Source organism: Monodon monoceros, unplaced genomic scaffold (assembly GCF_005190385.1).
Source record: "Monodon monoceros isolate NGI ecotype Baffin Bay Population unplaced genomic scaffold, NGI_Narwhal_1 Super_Scaffold_5, whole genome shotgun sequence".
NCBI classification, from domain to species: domain Eukaryota; kingdom Metazoa; phylum Chordata; class Mammalia; order Artiodactyla; family Monodontidae; genus Monodon; species Monodon monoceros.
This window is the reverse complement of record NW_021703782.1, coordinates 80,778,619-80,802,332: the sequence shown is the minus strand read 5'-3', so window position 1 is coordinate 80,802,332 and position 23,714 is coordinate 80,778,619. Positions and strand designations below refer to the sequence as shown.

General features: G+C 38.3%; 1 protein-coding gene across 2 annotated transcripts in view; it reads right to left on the bottom strand.

Moving 5' to 3' along the window:
• Positions 1–12,118: 12,118 nt before the first annotated feature.
• Positions 12,119–23,714, bottom strand: part of TGFBR1 (transforming growth factor beta receptor 1) — an 84,209-nt gene continuing 72,613 nt past the window's right edge. For both annotated transcript variants that reach the window (XM_029201691.1, XM_029201689.1), the window contains exons 7-9: positions 20,519–20,643; positions 19,379–19,509; positions 12,119–16,397 (exon numbers count right to left, since the gene is read on the bottom strand). In XM_029201691.1, coding sequence (XP_029057524.1) covers positions 16,272–16,397; positions 19,379–19,509; positions 20,519–20,643 — 382 coding nt within the window. In that variant the 3' untranslated portion in view covers positions 12,119–16,271. The remainder of the gene's footprint in view (positions 16,398–19,378; positions 19,510–20,518; positions 20,644–23,714) is intronic.

Sequence of the window (23,714 nt, the reverse complement as noted above, 5' to 3'; positions counted from 1 at the left end):
TTGTAGTTTAGATTTGCTTTTCTCTAATAATTAGTGATGTTGAGCACCTTTTCATGTGCATTTTGGCCATCTGTATGTCTTCTTTGGGGAAATGTCTATTTAGATCTTCTGCCCATTTTCAAATGGGTTGTTTGGGGTTTTTTTGTTTTTTTTTGCTTTTTGGTATAAAGCTGCATGAGCTGTTTGTATATTTTGGAAATTAGGACCTTGTCGGTCACTTCATTTGCAAATATTTTCTCCCATTCTGTGGGTTGTCTTTTCGTTTTATGGTTTCCTTTGCTGTGCAAAAGCTTTCAAGTTTAATTAGGTCCCATTTGTTTATTTTTGTATTTTATTACTCTAGGATGTGGATCAAAAAAGATATTGCTGTGATTTATATCCAAGAGTGTTATGCCTATGTTTTCTTCTAAGAGTTTTATAGCATCCAGCTTTACGTTTAGGCCTTTAATCCATTTTGAGTATATTTTTGTGTATTGTGTTTGAGAATGTTCTAATTTCATTCTCTTACATGTAGCTGTCCAGTTTTCGCATCACCACTTACTGAGGAGGCTTCTTTTCTCCATTGTATATTCCTGCCTCCTTTGTCATAGATTAATTGACCATAGGAGCATGGGTTTATTTCTGGGCATTCTTTCCTGTTCCATTGATCTATATTTCTGTTTTTGTGCCAGTACCATACTGTCTTGATTACTGTAGCTTTGATTATTGAAGTCAGTAAGCCTGATTCCTCCAGCTCCGTTTCTCTTTCTCAGGACTGCTTTGGCTATTTAGGGTCTTTTGTGTCTCCATACAAATTTTAAAAGTTTTTGTTCCAGTTCTGTGAAAAATGCCATTGGTAATTTGATAGGGATTGCATTGAATCTGTAGATTGCCTTAGGTAGTATGGTCATTTCGATAATGTTGATTCTTCCAGTCCAAGAAAATGGTATATCTTTCCATCTGTTTGTGTCATCTTTGGTTTCTTTCATCAGCGTCTTATAGTTTTCAGAGTACAGGTCTTTGGTAGGTTTACTCCTAGGTATTTTATTCTTTTTGATGTGATGGTAAATAGGATTGTTTCCTTAATTTCTCTTCCTGATCTTTCATTGTTAGTGTGTAGGAATGCTAGAGATTTCTGTGTATTAATTTTGTATTCTCCAACTTTACCAAATTCATTGATTAGCTCTAGTAGTTTTCTGGTAGCATCTTTAGGATTTTCTATGTATAGTATCATGTCATCTACAAACAGTGACAGTTTTACTTCTTCTTTTCTGATTTGGATTCCTTTTATTTCTTTTTCATGTCTGATTGCCATGGCTAGGACTTCCAAAACTATGTTGAATAAAAGTGGCGAGAGTGGACATGCTTGTCTTGTTCCTGATCTTAGAGGGATTGCTTTCAGCTTTTCACTTTTGAGAATGGTGTTAGCTGTGGGTTTGTCATATATGGCCTTTATTATGTTGAGGTAAGTTCCCTCTATGCCCACTTTCTGGAGAGTTCTTATGATAAATGGGTGCTGAATTTTGTCAAATGTTTTTTCTGCATCTATTGAGATGATAATATGGTTTTTATTCTTCAGTTTAATAATGTGGAATATCACACTGATTTATTTGTGTATATTGAAAAATCCTTGCATCCCTGGGATAAATCCCATTTGATCATGCTGTATGATCCTTTTAATGTATTGTTGGATTTGGTTTGCTAGTGTTGAGGATTTTTGTGTCTATGTTCATCAGAGACATTGGCCTGTAATTTTCTTTTTTTGTGGTGTCTTTGTCTGGTTTTGGTAGGCGATGATGGTGGCCTCATAGAATGAGCTTGGGAGTATTCCTTCCTCTGCAATTTTTGGAGGAGTTTCAGAAGGATAGGTGTAACCCTTCTCTAAATGTTTGATAGAATTCCTCTGTGAAGCCATCGGGTCCTGGAGTTTTGTTTGTTGGAAGTTTTTAAATCACTGTTTCAATTTCAGTACTTGTGATTGGTCTGTTCATGTTTTCTATTTCTTACTGGTTCAGTCTTGGACGTTTGTACCTTTCTGAGAATTTGTCCATTTCTTCTAGGTTGTCCATTTTATTGGCCCATAGCTGTTTGCAGTAGTCACTTATGATCCTTTTTATTTCTGTGGTGTAAGTTGTAACTTCTTTTTCATTTCTAATTTTATTGATTTGAGCCCTCTCCCTTTTTTTCTTGATGAGTCTGGCTAAAGGTTTATGAACTTTATCTTTTCAAAGAACCAGCTTTTAGTTTCATTGATCTTTTCTGTTGTTTTCTTCATTTCTATTTCATTTATTTCTGCTCTGATCTTTATGATTTATTTCCTTCTACTAATTTTGGGTTTGGTTTGTTCTTCTTTCTCTAGTTGATTTAGGTGTAAAATTAGGTTATTTGAGATTTTTCTTGTTTCCTGAGGTAAGATTGTATTGCTACAAACTTCCCTCTTAGAACTCTTATGCTGCGTCCCATGGGTTTTGAATTGTCGTGTTTTTGTTGTCATTTGTCTCTAGGTATTTTTTTTATTTCCTTTTTGATTTCTTCAGTGATCCATTGGTTGTTTAGCAACATATTGTTTAGACTCCACGTGTTCGCATGTTTTACATTTTTTTTTCTTGTGGTTGATTTCTAATCTCATAGCGCTGTGGTCTGAAAGATGCTTGATATGACTTCAATTTTCTTAAATTTACCGAGGCTTGATTTCTGGCCCAAGATGGAATCTATCCTGGAGAATGTTCCATGTGCACTTGAGAAGAAAGTGTATTCTGCTGCTTTCAGATGGAACGTTCTATAAATATCAATTAAGTCTATCTGGTCTAATGTGTCATTTAAGTCCTTGTTTCCTTATTGATTTTCTGTCTGGATGATCTGTCTATTGGTGAAAGTGGGGTGTTAAAGTCCCCCATTATTATTATGTTACTGTCAATTTCTCCTTTTATGGATGTTAGAATTTGCCTTAAATGTTGAGGTGCTCCTATGTTGGGTGCATATATATTTACAATTGTTATATCTATTTCTTGAATTGATCCCTTGATCATTATGTAGTGTCCTTCTTTGTCTCTAGTAACAGTCTTTATTTTAAAGTCTATTTTGTCAGCTGAGTATTGCTACTCCAGCTTTCTTTTGATTTCCATTTGCATGGAATATCTTTTTCCATCCCCTCACTTTCAGTCTGTATGTGTCCTTAGATCTGAAGTGGGTCTCTTGTAGACAGCATATATATAGGTTTTGTTTTTGTATCCATTTAGCCAGTCTCTGTCTTCTCGTTACAGCATTTAATCTATTTACATTTAAGGTAATTATTGATATGTATATTCTTATTACCATTTTGTTAATTGCTTTGAATTTGCTTTTGTAGGTCTTTTTTCTTCCCTTTTGTTCTTTTCTCTTGTGATTTCTTGACTATCTTTAGTGTTGTGTTTGGATTGCTTTTTCTTTTTTGTGTATCTATTGTAGATTTTCAGTTTGTGGTTCCTATGAGGTCTTGACATAGCAGTCTTTGTATATACACGACTGTTTTAAGTTGCTGGTCTCTTAATTTCCAATGCATTTCCAATATCCTGCATTTGTACTCTCCTCACAGTTGCTGGTTTTGATATCATATTTGTGTGTGGATGATTTCCTACCTTTACTTTATGTTTGCCTTTACTGGTGAGCTTTCCCATTTGTAATTTTCTTGTTTCTACTTGTGGCCTTTTCTGCCTAGAGAAGTTGCTTTAGGATTGGTTGTAAAGCTGGTCTGGTGGTGCTGAATTCTTTAGCTTTTGTTTGTCTGTAAAGCTTTTGATTTTTCTGTTGAATCTGAATGAGAGCCTTGCTGGGTAGAGTACTCTTGGTTGTAGGTTTTTACCTTTCATCACTTCGGATATGTTGTGCCACTCCCTTCTGGCCGGCAGAGTTTCTGCTGAAAAATCAGCTGACAACCTTATGGGGATTCCCTTGTATGTTATTTGTCGATTTTTCCCTTGTTGCTTTTAATATTTTTTCTCTGTCTTTAGTTTTTGTGAGTTTGATATGTGTCTGGGTGTGTTCCTCCTTGGGTTTATCTTGTACAGTACTCTCTGCACTTCCTGGACTTGAGTGTTTCCTCTCTCATGTTAGGGAAGTTTTTGGCTATAATCTCTTCAAATATTTTCTCAGGCTTTTCTCTCTCTCTCTTTTCCTTCCGGACCCCTATAATGTGAATGTTGGTGTGTTTTATGTTGTCCCAGAGGTCTCTGAGACTGTTCTCATTTCTTTTCATTCTTTTTTCTTTATTCTGTTCCACAGCAATGATTTCTACCAGTCTGTCTTCCAGTTCACTTATTCATTGTTCTGCCTCATTTATTCTGGTATTGATTCCTTGTAGTGTATTTTTCATTTCAGTATTGTATTGTCCATCTCTGTTTGTTTGTTCTTTAAATCTTCTGGCTCTTTGTTAAACATTTCTTGTATCTTCTCGGTCTGTGTCTCCATTCTTTTTCCAAGATCCTGGATCATCTTTACTATTATTACTCTAAATTCTTTTTCAGGTAGATTGCCTATCTCCACTTCACTTAGTTGTTCTTTTGGGTTTGTATCTTGTTCCTTCATCTGGAGCATATTTTCCTGCCATCTAATTTTGTCCAATTTTCTGTGTTTGTGGTCTCCTTTCTGCAGGCTACAGGATCGTAGCTCCTCTTGCTTTTGGTGTCTGCCCCCTGGTGGGTGAGGTTGGTCCTAGGTCTTGTGCAGGCTTCCTGTTGGGAGGGACTGGTGCCTGCCCACTGGAGGGTGGAGCTGGGTCTTGTCCCTCTGGTGGACAGAGCTGTGTAAAGGAGTGTGTCTAGAGGTGGCTTTGAGATCAGTACGGCTTTAGGCAGCCTGTCTGCTGATGGGTGGGGCTGTGTTCCTATCCTGCTGGTTGTTTGGTCTGAGGTGTTCCAGCACTGGAGCCTGCAGGCTGCTGGGTAGGGCCAGGTCTTGGTGCCAAAATGGCGACCTCCTGGAGAGCACACACTGATCAGCATTTCCTGGGGCCTCTACCACCAGCGTCCTTGCCCCCACCAGTGATCCACAGCCAACCCCTCCCTCCCCAGGAGACCCTCCAAGACTCGCAGGTAGGTCTAGCCCAGGCTCCTATGGAGTTACTGCTTTGTGCTGGTCCCAGTGCATGTGAAACCTTGTGTGTGCCCTCCAAGATTGGAGCCCCTGTTTCACCCAGTCCTGTGGAGCTCCTGCACTCAAGCCCCGCTGGCCTTCCAAGCCAAATGCTCTGGGGGTTCCTCCTCCCAATGCCAGACCCTCAGGCTAGGGCGCCTGACATGATGCTCAGAACTCTCTTGTGGGAGAACCTCTGTGATATAATTATTTTCCAATTCGTGGGTCACCCACCTGGTGGGTATGGAATTTGATTATGTCACAGAAGCGCCCCTCTTAGCATTTCATTGTGGCTTCTTCTTTGTCTTTGAATGTAAAATATCTTTTTTCGGTAGGTTCGTCTTTTTTGGTTGTTCAGCAGTGAGTTGTGATTTTGGTGTTTTTGTGAGAGAAGGTGAGCTCAAGTCCTGCCATCTTGTCCAGAATTGAGGGGCTGCTTTTAGTTTGGATGCTTGCTGCCTCTTTCCTCAGCATGTGCTGGCCATTATCCCCTCGATGTGGGGTGTGCAGGTGGAGTGGCACTTGTGTGCTCCTGGGATGGCGGGGGCAGGGCTTGGCACCTGCTTTTGAGTCTCATAATGGCAGCGGCGGCCCATGCCTGCCTCTGGAGCCCACGATGGTGGCGGCAACCTGCCCCCACGCCCAGAGCTCCCGTAGGTGGTGTCCTATTGCCTGAGAGCACTCACAGGGAAAGAAGCCCTTATGGTGGTCCCACCTCGCTCCTTGTATGCCCCCCAACAATGGCACCTTGCCTCACTGGTGGGCCCAGGCTCCTTCTCAGTTGCCACAGTCCAGCCTCTTCAGGCTGTCTCCTCTCAATCAACCCTGCTCCTCTCCCTGGGTCTGACCTCTGAAGCCTGAGCTTCAGCCCCCAGCCCCCCCCCACACCGACAGATGAGCCTCTCATGCTGGGGAGTGCAGGGTGGTGGTGCTGACCTTCTGTGCATATTACTCCCCATTTTGCCGTTCTGAGACTGGTTGCTGCACTCTCCTTCTAGGCTCTGAAGCTCCCCCTCCATCCAGACTGGTCTCCCCACTGGTGAGGGGCTTCCCAGGATGCGGGAACCTTTCCTCCTTCACAGCTCCTTCCCTGGGGTGCAGGCCCCGTCACAATTCCTTTCTTTTTCATTTTGTTCTACCCAGTTTTGGAGGTTTTCTTGCCCTTCTGGAAGTCAGAGGTCTTCTGGTAGCATTCAGCAGATGTTCTGTGTGAATCATTCTACTTGTAGGTGTGTTTTTAATGTTTTTGTGGGAGGCGGTGAGCTTCACGTCCTACTCCTCCACCACCTTGATCACAGACAACAGTAATTATTTTTAAGCCCAAAAAGATTTTAATTTTGAAGTCCAGTTTATCAACATGGTTTTAATTTTGCTTTTTGTGTCACATTGAAGTCCTTACCTAACCCAAGGTCATGAAGATTTTCTCCCATTTTCTTCTAGTTGTACAGCCTTTGCTTTTATCTTCAGGTCTGTAATAAGCTAAGGGTCTAAATAACTCTCTCTTCCTGTCTTTTTTTTTTTTTTCCATATTGGTGTCCAGTAGTCCCAGCACCACTTATTGAAGACTGATCTTTCTCACACTGAAATGTCTTGGCACATATGTCAAATCAATTTTTCGTATATGTAAGGGTTTATTTCTGGACTGTTAATCCTGTTCCATTGCTTTATCTGCCTATCCTGATGCCAACAAACACTGTCTTGATTATCACAGCTTTATAAGTTTGAAATTGGGTAGGGTAATTCCTCAGTTTTTTAAAAAAATAATTCTGGCCGTTTTAGATACTTTGTATTTCCATGCAAGTCTTAGGATCAGCTTGTCAATTTCTAAACCAAAAAGCCTGCTGGAATATTGATAGGGATTGAGTTGAAGCTAGAGAACAATTTGGGGAGAATTACCATTATAAGAGTACTGAATCTTTTAGTCCACAAATGTGGGACATTTTTCCATTTATTTAGATATTTAATTTCTCTCAGCAACTTTTTTAAAAAAAATAAATTTATTTATTTTTGGCTCCATTGGGTCTTCATTGCTGTACGTGGGCTTTCTTTAGTTGTGGCGAGTAGGGGCTACTCTTTGTTGCCATGCACAGGCTTCTCATTGCAGTGGCTTCTCTTGTTGCAGAGCACAGGCTCTAGGCACGCGGGCTTCAGTAGTTGTGGCATGCGGGCTCAGTAGTTGTGGCCCGCAGGCTCAGTAGTTGTGGCGCATAGGCTTAGTTGCTCTGCAGCATGTGGGATCTCCCCAGACCAGGGTTCAAACCCATGTCCCCTGCATTGGCAGGCAGATTCTTAACCACTGTGCCACCAGGGAAGCCCCTCTCAGAAACTTTTATAATTTTTCAATGAAATTTATTCTTGTATTCCTAATGCTATTGTGCATGGAAGTTTTTTAATTTTAAGAGGATTGCTCGTTGCTAATAGAGAATTTCAATTGATTTTTATATATTGACCTTGTATCATACAATCTTGCAATTTATCCTAGTAGCTTTTTTGTGGATTCCTTAGGATCATACAAGATCATGTCTTAGGATCATACAAGATCATGTGAATAGTTTTACTTTTTCAAATTTGAATTCCTTTAATCTTTGGGAGGGGTTGGGGGGAGGGAGATCAGGAGCTGGATAGAACCTCCACTACAGTGTTGCATAAAAATGAGTGGGTATTTTTGCTTGCTCCTGATTTCAGAAGAAAAGCTCTCTTTTATCACTAAGTTTATTAGCTGTGGGATTTTCATAGATTGAAAAAATTCCTCACTTAGGTTGAGGAAGGTGCCTTACATTCCTAGTTTGGGTTTTTATCATGAATGGGTGTCAAATTCTGTCAAATGCTTTTTCCTGTGTCTAGTTGACCGTATGGGTTTTATCATTTTATTAATATGGTATACAACTTTTTGGATGTGAAATCAAGCTTGCAGCTCCAGGATATATCCTATCTGGTCCTTGTGTATAAACCTTTTTATTTGTTGCTGGATTCAGTTTGCTAATAGTGTGAAGGACTTTTGCATCTATCTTCATGGAATTTAAATACCTTTTCAAATATAGGTATTTAAAACTAAATTTCCCTCTCAGTACTGTTTTAGCTGCATACCGTAAATTTCAATATGCTGTTTTTTCATTCCATTAAAATTTTCTAACTTCCCTTGATTTCTTCAATACACAGGCATTTAGAAATGTGTTAAATTTCCACATATTTGAGGGTCTGCAAAATGTCTGTTGGTGACTTCTAACTTAATTTCAACATGGTTGAATACACTTTCTATGATTTCAGTCCTTTCAAATTCATTGAGACTTGTTTTATGGCATAGTATGTGCTCTTTCCTGGAGAATGTTCCATGTGGACTTGAGAAGAATGTGTGTTCTGCTGTGGTGGTTGGTCTACACGTCAGGACAAGTTGGGTGATGACATTCTCTTTTTTGCTTTTTGTCGAGTTCTATCAATTATTGAGAATGTGATATTAATCTCCAAATATCATTGCTGAATTGTCCATTTCTCCTTCAGTTCTGTCACTATTTTCTCCATGTATTTGTTTTTAGGTGCATATACATTAATAGCTGTTATATCTGAAACCAAGCAGGACCCTGCAGTCCCCTCCCAGGGACAGATCCCCGTGTTCTCCACGCCTTCTTTGTAGAAAAGTTTTAGCCTCCAAGGCCTTCCCCAAGTACCAAAGGGCAAATTTAATTAGAAGTGAGAAAATGCAGAAACAAAAGAAAACAGTCAAGCAAGACAAAATAATATATATATAAAACAAAGTCAAGGACCTTTAGTTCCTCCTCAAGGGCTATAGATAATATCCTGAGGCATATCCATGAATTGTTTTGCAGATAAAACCCCTACCAGCTAGAAGAAGTTAACTGCATTCTGACCACAAGCATGTAGACCCCAGACCATTGGGAACCAGAAAGTTGATGATTGAGAGTCCCAAAACATCACCCTGTTGCCTCACCACCAACCAGTCAGAATTATGCATGAACTGATCACTGACCCTATGGCCCCCTCCCTCACTTTGTCTTTAAAAACCCTTCCTTAAAATCCATGGGGGAGTTCGAGTCTTTCGAGCACGAGCTGCCCGTTCTTGCTTGGCCCCACGCTGGGTGCCTTGCAATAAACACTACTTTCCTTCACCACAACCTGGTGTCACTAGATTGGCTTAACCGCATGCAGGAGAGCGAACCCAAGCTTGGTTGGGTAACATATCTCCCTCATATACTGACCCTTTATCATTTGAAATGTCCTCTATTTCTAGTAATTTGTTTCAAATCCCACTTTGTCTGACATTATCCATTCTGGCTCCCTGATGGTTTCTGTTTGCATGGTATATATTTTTTTCCATACTTTTATACTATTTGTCTTTGAATCCAAAGTGTCTCTTGTAGACACCATATAGTTAAGTCTTGCTTTTTTTATCCATTATGACAGTTTCTACCTTATGACTGGACTAAATACTTGAATCAAATTTAATGAAATCATTGGTATGGTTAGATTTATGGTTACCATTTTATTTTACTATGTTTTCTAAATGTCTCAAATGTTTTTGCACCTCCATCTTTCTATTGCTGCCTTCTTTTGTGTTAAGTATTTTTTAGTGTGCCATTTAAAAAAAAAAAAATTTATTTGGCTGCGCCGGGTCTTTAGTTGCAGCACACGGGATCTTCGTTGTGGCATGTGGGATCTTTTGATTGCAGAATGTGGGATCTAGTTCTCTGACCAGGGATCGAACCTGCGCCCCCTGCATTGGGAGCATGTAGTCTTAACTGCTGGACCACCAGGGAAGTCCCTAGTGTGCCATTTAGATTTGTTTTTTTCAACTGTATTTTGAGTGTTTTAGTGGTTGCTCTAGGGACTACAGTATGTATTTTAATTAACCAATATCTTCAGATTAATACTAATGTAATTCCAATAAAATACAGAATCCCCCTTTGTTCCAGTATAGTTCCATTTCCTACCCACTCCTTTGTGCTACTATTGTAATATACATTGCATCTATGTAATAAAACCAACAATACAGTATTATTATTTGTGTCATACAATAACATGCCATTTAAAGAGAAAATAGGTATTGTGGTAGGCAGATGTCTCCTCAAGATTCCCATCCTTTGTCTATTCAATCAAGGTTCTGCTGTGAAAGGATTTTACAAATGAAATTGAGGTTACTAAATAGGGAGATTGGGCCTTTCTGGATAATCTAGGCTAATGTAACCACATGATCCCTGAAAAGGCAAAGAAGAAAGTAGAAGATTCCACTGGAGAGAGATGTGGTGGAAAAGAGAAGCAGAGGAAAGATGGAGAGAAGGGGAGATTAGAGAGATGAAGTGTGAGAAGGACTGGAACTGCTTTTGCTGTCCTTGAAGATGGCAGTGGGGACCAAGGAATGTAAGCGCTTTCTAGCAGCGAAGAACAACCCCTGGCTGATAGTCCCCAAGGAAATGGGGATGTCAGTCCTACAACCACATGGAACTGAATTCTGCCAACAACCTGAATAAGCTTGGAAGTCAATTCATCCTGAGCCTCCAGAAAGGAATGTAGCACACCCAATGCATTGATTTTTTTTTTTTTGGACTTCCGAAATATGCAGCAGAGAATCAACTGAGCCACATTATACCTGGACTTCAGAAATGTGACATCAGCATAAGTAGGTGTTATTTTAAGTCAGTACATTTGTAGTAATTTGTTACAGCAGCAATACATTTATACAGTCTTTTATCTTTCCCATTTCCAGTACTTTTTATTTCATTCTGTGGATTCAAGTTACCACCTGGTATCATTTTCATTCTGAAGAATTTCTTTTAGTATTTCCTGTAAGGTAGATCTACAGAGAACAAATCATTTTAGTCTTACTTTGCCACTTTTTTTCTTTTTTTGGTTTTCATTTTTGAAAGCTGGTTTAGTTGTATCCAAATCCTGTAATTCTCAACAGTCTAGGGTCCCTTTCCCTTCTTTGAAATACTTAAGTTGCCAATATCCCTTTATAATTCTATTCTTTCATAATAGGAAAGAAAATAGTCATCTTAAGTTTCTTCTTTTTTCCATTTCTCTTCAACTCACACTAAGAATCTTTTATTTCCACAATGATTTAATATTTAACTGAATATTTTCTAACTCGTAGAAGTCATACATGGCTGAGCCCTAGCTTTTGTAACATCAGATTTTCTACTCACTTTTTTGGAATAGCCCCACTGTTTTCTAAATCCTCAATTATGAAACAAAAAAAGCAGAGTTGCAGGCCATATATGTAAAATCACTTTCTCCAAATTATGAAACCCCAGGGGCAGAAGAGGTGATAAAGAGATAAAGCTAGTTCTGCTTTCTCTGAATCTATATAATGTTTTAAAAATAATCTTACTTTCTTCTAACTTCCAACAAAAGCTCTACATCCTAGTGATACGTCTTTATTATGAAGAAAAAAAAAAAATCCCTAAATCCAGTCTCTGAATTGAAGTGACTAGTCTTTAATGCAAGAACAATGTCATCTGCAAAACCTCTCCCAGAGTCCATCAAGGGCTTGGGGATGACATCTCCCCTCTCTACCACTACTTCCTTAGTTCTTTTATCAGCCAAGTTCTCACTCCCAGGAGACTGTTCAAATCTACTTAAAAAAACAAAAAACAGAACAAACAAAACTTATTTCTACAAATTATTTCTCACAAATCCTTAAATTAGGAAAAGAAGGAAAAATAAGGTAAAACTTAGAAGATGAAAACACTCTAAATTTCCTTTGAAAATCATCAAAAAACTTTAACACCGCTTTAACACAAACTTAGCAAATCTGCTGAGCCAGAGGCAAAGCAGTTCACATGTAGACATGTCCCATCCTGTCCACTGACAGATCAATAACCTCCAAGCATGTGGAAAGAAGCCTCCACACACACAGATGCACCTGTGTGCACCTGTGGGGACTTCTCAAACATGTTCTGATACTGTAACCTGTACCAGGTAGTCATCCAAAGATTCTAGTCTCTATTTACAGCAACTGCATTTCATAACAGCATGGCTCACTCCAATATACACACTTTATTTTAAATTATGCCACTAGCACTTGGGAAAAAAAGTAATTTATTTGCATTGCTTCCATTTTTCTACTGTAGTGTTAGGACTTGACATAAGCATTATTCTTCTACTTCCTATTTACAGTTCATTCAGAATATTACTACAAATACAATATACAGTTTAAAAAAACTTATGGGGAACTGCAGTTTTTGTATTTTCTCTCCTCTTTAGAGGATTCTCAAAATCATCCAACTTAAATGAAAATTTATATGGACATTTTCTGTACACATCTTATAGGCCAGAGATTACAGTGATAAAGCCAAAAGGATTTTGCACAAATACAATAAAATATAGAAATCAAAGTATAGATGTTATTTGGGGTACAAATATAAACAATACAGTACCATTTGAGTAATTTAGCAACATAATACTCATACTTTATAGAAATAAAACTGCAAACCTGGAGAATGCTCTGACAAATATTAAACATCATATATACAATGAGGTAAATGTACCTTGGTCTCTCAAGAGGTAATTTAAGTTTAAAGCAATTGACATTTTGAAGCATCTCCTTGACATATAAAGAAATACCAAACACCCCATTCCATTGGCACAATGTGAAAAAGGGATATCAAAACATGGTTCATGATATTCAATTCACAAAATTCATTTAAAAATGAAAACATTCACTGAAGTTCTTTTTAAGCTTTAAGAAACTGGTTGAATGTTATTAACGACATTTTTCAAAGTTTACAATTACAAATAAGACTGCATAATAGGGTTGAAAAGTTTAAATGTACTGACAATCCTCAGAATGTCCTAGAAGTCCAGCATTTCTAGAGAGAGGGCCCATGGGCATCCCAGCATTACAAAACACTCAAGAAGCTGTAGTACATGTCACGAGCTATTCTTTAGACTCTCAAAAACATCTGAATTGGCATTTTCTGCCAAGCTGTGACAGAACCAGTATTTGGACTTTCTACCATCTGGAGCCAGAACACTGCCATGGTCAAGAAACAGTTTACTTACAATCACTCTTTCAGTGCAGGCGTAAAAATAAACTCTTGATATGACATGTCTAATGGAATACTAATTTTGCTGTGCATTTTAATTAGCACTTTGCCATCTTGTTTTACAAAATATTCTGTATGTGACAGTTCTTTAATGTAGAGGAGGAAAAAAAAGGTAACCCATGCATGAGCTGCAAAATGGCCAAGTGACCAATGAAATTTTTTAAGAACTGAAATTTGGAATTTTTGATGACCATGGCACTGTATCCCGACTCAAGGCACTTCCTGAGCACTATCATTACAGCATAACTGGAGGCTCAGCTCTTTGGACCTTACCCTGTCCTATGGAAGATACAACTGGCTACTGCTTCATTGCCACAGCTACCACCTTGCTGCCATCCCACTCTGAGTCAGGGACCAGCAGGAAGGCAGTTTGGGAGAGAGAGAGCTGAGATACTAAGAAAGGACCAGGAATGTCTACACCCCACTAGGTCATACCCGACCCCCATCCCCGTTCCTCTGGGGACACTAACAAAGTGGACGTGGACAGATAATTTGCCTGAAGGTATATTTTAGCCAAGTTGAAACTTGGAAAGTGAGCATCTGAAGATAGGCAGTATAAACAAAGGTTTGTGTTTTTAAATAATAAAATTCATTCTCAAATTTTTCTGCAGTTATAGCCACAGTAATCATGATCTATAAATCTTTTAAGTTACTTTCGTTTTCAATACTAGCCAATTGGGGTTATCAAACCATCATTAGCCAAAAAAATGGAATTAGCTAGAGTAACATGTAAACCCAATTTAGAACTAAATTCCAACTTTTAAAAAATTCCCTGATTCATCAAAAGTACATTTTATCCATTTAGGCAAGAACAGTAAAATTGTAACTTATTTTTTGACTTAATAAAGAATATCTTCAGCAAAAGTTGATTACCTTATATGAAAGTGAGAAATCATGTATCACAACTTTAAATCAGAGAAGAACTTTTGGTATGTTCTTAAAATTATATAAAAATAGCTTTAGTGATTAACATGCATTGGTCCCCTGGATTTCATAAAGCAGATCTGCTAGGCTTGTAAATGGCCAAAAAAAATTTTTAAAGTACCTGATCATAGAGCTAGAGATTATTAAACAGGAAATATAACACAATTATAAAAAACAAACCTCTCAAACTCACTCATTTGCTTTGATGAAATCATGGTAACTACAAAAACCCCTCAAATTTGGACTCAAAATATTAACCTCTAAACATATTTTCCTCATGACGTTTTTAAACACATAAAATTGACACTAAATTCCTATGTAATATGTCATTCATTCTGAAATTACTTTGGCTTTAAGACCAAATAGGCTTTCAGATTTGTTCTATGTATAAGAGATAAGACATTAACAGAATGCAGCTCAGTCAGCATAAGTGGCCACTATCTCTTACCAAAATACTGTACAGGTTATTCTGACCCTTTCATCAGGAAATTGATAGCACTATAAGGTGAACATCTTGCCTCACAGCTATGATAGGTTCCCCACCCCCACCCCCAGATTAAGATCACAGTGATAAAGAGGACTTTGAAAACTGTAAAAATCTTGCAGACTCTCTAACACTGGAAGTAAAACCAGTTATTATAAGCTAGTTTTAACTTAATGTGAGAAGACCATGACAAATTTGCTTTAAACATTTAATTTGACCAAAAACATCTGTAAATGGAGAACCTCTCCTCAGAATACTCCTTAGCTACCACTTTCCCAAATATCAAGGGTGCACCGAATTCATTCCATAACCATGTGAATTAGGCATTTGCAGTATCTGCACAGAGAAGGAAAGACTGAATTAACAGCTGCCTTCCTTAAAGTGTACTGAGACCTCAAAACCACACTAACTCTAACCTTAGGTACAAAGACAGAAAATCCACAGAACATTGACTCCTACACAACAAATGTGACTCTCTCACACACTGTTATCCACATTATTAACTACCTTTACCTTCCAAGAAAAAGGCCTATCATTTAACATTAACCATATTCTAATTTTAAACGTAGCTCATTTCTTAAAAAAATAACACTGTCTTTGATCAGATAAAGAAAAAAAATGGCTTACAGAATGCCACACAACTTTTCACAAGCAGCTAGACAAACTTTCCCTTTAGAAAAATTAGTCTGTATGCTACAGATTTTAAATTATTAAAGTACTATAAGCATCTAGAGTGCCACTTGATTTTTTAAAAGTATACTTAGACAACACAATTAAAATGCAAAAGCGTGACGTGAGAATATTCAAACATGACCATGATAACAATTTACCAATTAATGCCACTTCATTTCTTTAGTGGTTTAAGCACATTTTGGTAGGAAAAAGGCATTTTCAAAATGGAATACCAAATGACATACCAGAAAAACTCTTCCAAAAAACAAAGCAGAAAAAGTCTGGGTTATCCAGGTAAATAAGCTTTTGAATTAAAACACTACACGTTTTAACACACAGAGACAGACTTTAAGCAGTTCTACTCATTTCCATTAGAAAGACACAGAGGTGGCACTTACTGGTATAGTACAATCCCATTTTGAAGGCATGTAATGTTCTGAATATGTGAAAGAACAATAATAATATACAAAATACAATTGCATAAATTATGTTCCTCACTACTATATGAGGTCATTTTTAGACTCAAGATAAGAGTTTTGTAAGTGTTAGTTTTAAGATCCTGAAAATTATAGAACAGTACATTCAAAGTCTGCATCAAGGAAACTCTTTAGTGGTTCAGAATCCTCTGAGAATGTACTAACCAGGAGTAAATCACTTTCTTTAAAAATAAGAAATGTTTCATATAACTCAGCAATTCAGCTCCTTTACCCTTAAATATGATCTTCAGCACAGCAGAGTTACCTAAAGTTAAGACCAGCAATCATTTAAAAAAATGTTTTGTGTTAATAAAAAATAAAGGTAGACCACACATTTTGTTAACTGTCCTGGGAAAGAATCGTTCATAGTGCACAGAAAGGACCCCACATGGCTGTTTCCTGGGTCCAAAGAAATCCTGGGACGTTTTTAATTGACCTTATTACACTGTTGCAAAAGGAAGCAATATCCTTCTGTTCCCTCTCAGTGAGGTAGAACAACTGACCTCCCAAATTAAAACCCAGGAGCAGATCTGAAGAAAAAGTAGAGTTCAGGCAAAGCCGCAGAATTTACATTTTGATGCCTTCCTGCTGACTGAGCTGTGATAATGTTTTCTTAATCCGCAGAGCTGTAAGCCTAGCTGCTCCATTGGCATACCAACATTCTCTCATAATTTTAGCCATCACTCTCAAGGCCTACAAGAAAAGACAAGAAAGATCATTAACGCATGCACCACTTTTCACTGATTTGGATAATAATCTTTACCTGTAAATTTTCTTTTTAAATAACATATATACAAGTATTTCTGTTTCAGCATTACTTGTAATAGCAAGTGAGTAGAAATGACCTAAATACCCATCAACAGGGTACTGGTGCCAGGACCTGGAAAGCAGATGGACAAGGGGTGATTTACTTTGCAGACTGAAAAGGCTGAATACTAAAGCAGAGTTGTTCAAGGCAAAGAAGGAACCTGACTCACCATGAAATGCCCCCCAGAAGTGAGGAAGTAACTGCATCAAGTACCCCTGGGGTGGAGTTCAGGCTAAATAGGATCAGCCAAAGGAGCTAGAACCCCAGATAGCTGCCCCCCCCCCGCCCCCCGCCCAACCTCACACAGCTGGGTGACTGCCCCACCCCCACCCCAGCAGAAGTCGAGAGGTTTGCACCTGAGAGAGTAGAACTGAGATTTCTGTCTTGGGGAACATGGCGAAGTTCCACACTGACAACACACTGAACGCTAACACCATAAACTTTCTTCCGAAAACACGGCCACTGACTTTACATAATCCTCCAGGCAAGAGACTGGAAGAGTCTTTCGCCCAAGAGGAAAAGCCTGAAGAGACTGACATCAGTGGTTCCCCAAGGAAGCAACCCAGTTACATCACGCTCACATCACAGTTGATGATGATAAGCTCCATTCGTGTGCACAAAGCTTCCCATCAGCTTTCAGTGCCCCTTTTATACATGAAGAGTATGAGCTTGATCAAACATTTGAGGAAAGTAATATGAAATGCAGAAGTTGACACAAACAGAAAAAAGCACCTTGGAGAAAACAGAAGGTGTATAGAAAGAAGACCGTATCAACAATCTATCATTAATATCCTCAAAGAGATAAAGAAAACACTGATATTGGACTTATCGATAATTTTTTGGGTTTTGTTTGGTTTTAGAAAAACTTTACAGAACTAGAAGATAAACCTTAATAATAATAATAAAAAACTCAAAAGATAAAAGCTCATACATCTCCCAGAAAGTTGAGAAAAAAAACCCCAAAGAGATGGATAATAGAAGGGAAAAGATAAGAAAATTAGAATGCCTGTTCAGGACATCTACATTCATAACCAGAGTTGAACAAAAAGAACAGAGGAAAATGGAAAGGAACACATCAAGGAGATACTTGAGGAAAATTCCCTAGAAATGAACATTTGTTTCCAGATAAAAATGACCAAGGGCCCAGCCCATACATAAAATTCATCCAACAAACTGAGCGCCTATAGTCTACTAGATAACCATCCTGGGTGTTAGGGAACTAACAGCAGTGAACTAACAGACAAAATTTCTGCTCTCATAAAGCTGATATTCTAGAAGGCTAAAGCATATAATTAATAAATAAGCAAAATACATGGACTGTCAATGGTAAGTGCTAAGGAGAAACATCGTTTAGAGAAGGAGATAAAATATGCCAGGGAAGGAAGGTGCTATTTTAAATAGGTTGAGAGGTAATGTCTCACTGACAAGGTAACATCTGAGCAGAGAGCTGAGAGAGGGGGAAAATGAGCAAACCAAGAAACAGGAAGATGTGGGATCCAGGAAGGAGGATTCACCATAAAAGAGGCAAAGGGAATCACAGATGAAAGGTGAGGGATATCCCAAGATGAAAGCTGGCCTAGAGAACAACCAGTCCAGACTGGAAAAAGTCAGAGGGTTCTGAAGATACTTCTGTAGGTATCCTATCAGTTTCAAATTCTTGATGTGTTTCAGCTATTGAGAGATTTGTAAAACCCTAGAAAAGTGAAAGACTGAGTTAGTGATAAGTACATAGAAAACTAGCCAAATGGAGAAAAAAACAAAAATGCCAGTGATGGCATTAATTCAGCATGCTGTGACAGTAAGTGCAAATTGCATGTGCATTTTTAATGTTAACTGCTAACTCTCCTTCATGCTTAAAAAGCCATCTGTTTAATACTAATCTGCCTTAATCACTGAATGAGTGCATGAGTAATTCCAATTTGTAACTGCTTTGTAGTATCAAGATCAAATTTTTACAAGACAAGATCTAGCCCAATTCCATTCGTTAAAACATGCAGATTCTGTGAGCACACAATATATTTCATCTGGGCCTGGATACTTGATTTGGTTGGAGGTAGCCAAGGAACTCTCTTGATGTCAAAGGTGTCTACTAAGGCCTACATTATTTTAAGATGTAAAATCAACTACTTAAGTAACCAGCTTTTTATTCTTCCTAAACTACAAAACATCAAATCTGGAGGGAAATGCTTTGTTTCACCAATATTATAATAGTATTATAATAGTAACAGCAATTAAGGACAGATTAAATAAAATTTTTCTTATGAATTCTTTAAAGGTACAACTACAAAAATATTTCTACAACTTTTTGTAAGAGCTGGGATTGAAAAGCTCAGACACTGCTGGAAAGCACTTTCCCCAAATTCCTGGTGAATAGTCATATGGGCAGTGAGATGAATAAAATGTAAAATCATCTGAACCATCTTCATAATCATCCAAATCCCTCATTTTACAAAAAGGCGTATTAAGGTCCAGAAAACAGAAGTGGTTTGCCCAAAGTCAGACTGAAATGGCAGCCAGGCTGATCTAGAATACAGGCCTCCTAATTCCATCCAGTACTCATCCAACTATTCTGGGCTGCCCTGATTGAAGGGAAGCTTTAATTAAAAATGTAGGAGCCTTGTTTCATTGGCAGATCTAAACACTGTTCTGATACACTAATGGCCACTGAAAACGTTCCACAGCCCTTTCAATATACTTAAAATTGAACATGAAAAACAAATTATTCTACTTTTACTCACTGGTTTAACAGCCATGAAAAATAAAGGAATGGGGATTCTTAATGTCTGTTTTCCTTAAAGTAGCAAATTTCCACTTACTAACCAGAAGCAGTTTAGAGAACTGTGTAGTATCCAAAATAAATACTCACTTCACAGCTCTGCCATCTGTTTGGAATATTTGGCCTTAACTTCTGTTCACAAACAACTTTTCTCATTTCTTCAACTGATGGATCAGAAGGTACAAGATCATAATAAGGCAGCTGGTAATCTTCATGAATTCCTACATTGGTAGAGAAAAAAAATCTATTTTGAAGGATTTACTCAGATAATGTCAGAGCATTCTTTGACCAGACAGAAAAAGAACAGCTGAGAGTCCTGTTACAGTGTCCCATTACTAAATCAGGTAAATGGAACACAGCTTACAGACTGCAGTCTCTCATCCACATCTCCATCAACAACCCACCTCCCTGAGTCAGTACTGAGCCCACACCTTGAAACTAAGTATTGCCATGGGATCAGCAAAGGCTATTTTAATGATGGTTAACTATGAGCTGTGATGACCAGATTGACATTTTCTCCCAGAACCCTAATGCGCAAGAAATGAAACCTTTTATTCTACAAGTGCACAGCCTCTCAGTTGGTATGGGGATACACACACTCTATCACTAAGGTGTGAATCTTACAAGGCAAGCCTGAGGTGCAAGTCCCTTCCTCTACTTGTATCTGTCAATAACCTGTCCTATTTGCTACTCCACCCCTCACTGCCTCAAAACCCTGAGGCACTAGTCTGGTGAGCCTGGTCCTCAAGGATAAGAGACTATTTCTCAAGTAAACATTGAAAGTGCTCAGTCTAACACAAACTTACTTTAAAAAAGTAATGCAACGCAGTATATGTATTCTGTATATGTAATTTCCAGCTCTCAAGATTGAGAAAATAACCACAATCTCAGGGGGAAAAAATCAGTCTGACTCAGGTACATGCTAGAAATAGCTTCCTGGGTGGCCTCTCAAGTAGTCATCCATTCTAAATATCTATATTGCAACGTAACAAGGGGTTGGTTTCTGTTGCTTCCCAAAATTCAAGTGGAAATAGAAAAAGACTACACTGGAATAAAGCTGTGTATTAGGATAAAACTATACACTAGGATAAAGCATGTCATGTCATTTATCTCTTTCATTTTTTCTGGCACTCTCAGTGATCACCGGGTAAACAATTTCATTCAATAAAAAAGGCAATTTTTGAACCACTTGTTCATGACAAAATGTTGGGGGAGGGGAGAGAGATTTACCACCAATGGAACATCGTCGAGCTATTTCCCAGAATACTAGTCCCATTGCATAGATGTCAGCACGTTTGAAGGATTCAAAGTGTTTCATATTTATGGAATCATCTAGAACTTCAGGGGCCATGTACCTAAAAAAGAAGTCAGCATTTTATTTTATGTAATAGTGACATTACTTTTAAACTGTTTCACAAACTTCCTTTTACTCCTGGGTGGGGAGGTGGGGGGAGGGTCAATATTAATTTTGACCTTTTCCCCCTTTCACTATGCTTCTGTTTCTCAAATTTAAAAAAAATTTTTTTTAATTGAAGTATAGCTGATTTACAATATTGTGTTAATCACTTTGCTATACAGCAGAAATTCAGTTATGCATATATATACTTATTTAAATATTCTTTCCCATTATGGTTTATCATAGTATACTGCATATAGTTCTCTGTTCTATACAGTAGGACGTTGTTGTTTATCCATTCCACATATAATAGCTTACACCTGCTCACCCCAACCTCCTGCTCCATCCTTCTCCCAACCCCCTCCCCCTTGGCCACCACAAGTCTGTTCTCTTTGTCCCTGAATCTGTTTCTGTTTTGTAGATAGGATTATTTGTCATAGTTTAGATTCCACATATAAATGATATCATATGGTATTTGTCTTTCTCTTTCTGACTTGCTTCACTTAGTATGATAATCTCTAGTTGCATCCATGTTGCTGCAAATGGCATTATTTTGTTCTTTTTCATGGCTGAGCAGTATTCCATTGTATCTATATACCACATCTTCATTATCCATTCATCTGTCGATGGCCATTTAGGTTGTTTCCATGTTTTGGCTATTGTAAATAGTGCTGGTATGAACACAGGGGTGCATGTATCTTTTTGGATTACAGTTTTTTTCTGGATATATGCCCAGCAGTGGGATTGCTGGATCATATGATAATTCTGTTTTCAGTTTTCTCCATACTGTTCTCCATAGTGGCTGTACCAACGTACATTATTCCCACCAACAGTGGAGGGTTCCGTTTTCTCCACATCCTCTCCAGCATTTTTTATTTGTAGTTTTTAATGATGGCCATGCTGACTGGTGTGAGGTAGTACCTCACTGTAGTTTTGATTTGCATTTCTCTAATAATTAGTGAAATTGAGCATCTTTTCATGTGCCTATTGGCCATTTGTATTTCTTCCCTGGAGAAATGCACATTTAGGTCTTCTGCCCATTTTTCGATTGGGTTGTTTTGTTGTTGAGTTGTATGAGCTGTTTGTGTATTTTGGAAATTAAGCCCTTGTCAGTCGCATCATTTGCAAATATTTTCTCCCATTCTGTAGCTTGTCTTTTCATTTTTTTAATGGTTCCTTTCCTGTGCAACGGCTTGGAAGTTTGACTAGGTCCCGTTTGTTTGTTTTTATTTCTACTGCCTAGGGAGACTGACCTAAGAAAACACTGGTGTGATTTATGTCAGAGAATGTTTCGTCTGTGATCTCTTCAAGGAGTTTTTGGTGTAATGTCTTATGTTTAAGTCTTTAAGCCACTTTGAGTTTTATTTTTGTGTATGATGAGAGGGTGTGTTCTAACTTCATCAATTTACATGCAGCTGTCCAACTTTTCCAACACCACTTGCTGAAGGAGAGTCTTTTTTCCATTGTATATTATTGTCTCCTTTGTCGAAGATTAATTGACTGTAGTGGTGTGGCTTTATCTCTGGGCTCTCTATTCTGTACCACTGATCCATATGTCTGTTTTTGTGCCAATACCATGCTGTTTTGATTACTGTAGCTTTGTAGTATTGTCTGAAGTCTGGGAGGGTTATGCTTCCTGCTCTGTTCTTTTTCTTCAGGATTGCTTTGACAATTCGGAGTCTTTTATGGTTCCATATAAATTTTAGGATTATTCTAGTTCTGTGAAAAACGTCATGAGTAATTTTGTAGGGATTGCATTAAATCTGTAGATTGCTTTGGGTAGTATGGCCATTTTAACAATATTCTTCCAATCCAAGTGCATGGGATATCTTTCCATTTCTTTGAATCATCTTCAGTTTCCTTTATTAATGTTTTAGAGTGCTCAAGTCTTTCACCTCCTTGGGCAGGTTTATTCCTAAGCATTTTATTTTATTTTTTATTTTTTCGCAGTACGCAGGCCTCTCACTGTTGTGGCCTCTCCCGTTGTGGAGCACAGGCTCCGGACGCGCAGGCTCAGTGGCCATGGCTCACGGGCCTAGCCGCCCTGCGGCATGTGGGATCCTCCTGGACTGGGGCATGAACCCGTGTCCCCTGCATCGGCAGGCAGACTCTCAACCACTGCACCACCAGGGAAGCCCCTAAGTATTTTATTTTTGAGGGTGCAATTTTGAAAGTTTTTTGTTTTTAACATTCCCTTCCTGATGTTTTATTGTTAGTGTAAAGAAATGCAACCGGTTTCTGTATGTTAATCTTGTATCCTGCTACCTTGCTGAATTCACTTATCAGTTCTAGTAATCGATGTGTGGAGTCTTCAGGGTTTTCTATATGTAGAATCATGTCATCTGCATATAATGACAGCTTTACCTCTTCCCTTCCAATTTGGATATCTTTTATTTCTTTTTCTTGTCTGATTGCTGTGGCTAGGACTACCAATACCAGGTTGAATAAAAGAGGTGAGAGTGGACATCCTTGTCTTGTTCCAGATTTTAGTGGGAAGGCTTTCAGCTTTTCACCACTGAGTATTATATTGGCTGTGGGTTTGTCATAAATAGCTTTTGTTATGTTCCCTCTGTACCCACATTGGTAAGAGGTTTTTTTTATCATGAATGGAATTTTGTCAAATGCTTTTTCTGCATCTATTGAGACAATCATGCAGTTTTTGTCTTTTCTTTTGTTCATGTGGTGTATCACACTGATTTGTGAATGTTGAACCATGCTTGTGAACTTGCAATGAATCCCACTTGGTCATGGTGTATGATCTTTTTTGTGTGTTTTGGATTCAGTCTGCTAATATTTTGTTGAGAATTTTTGCATCTATATTCATCAATGATATTGGCCTGCAATTTTCTTTTTTGCTGGTGTATTTGTCTGGTTTTGGTATCAGGGTGATGGTGGCTTCATAGAATGTCTTTGGGAGTGTTCTCTCCTCTTCAATTTTTGGAAGAGTTAGAAGGATCAATGTAAGTTCTTCTTTGTACGGTAGAATTCACCTGTGGAGCCATTTGGTCCTGGACTTTTGTTTGTAGGGAG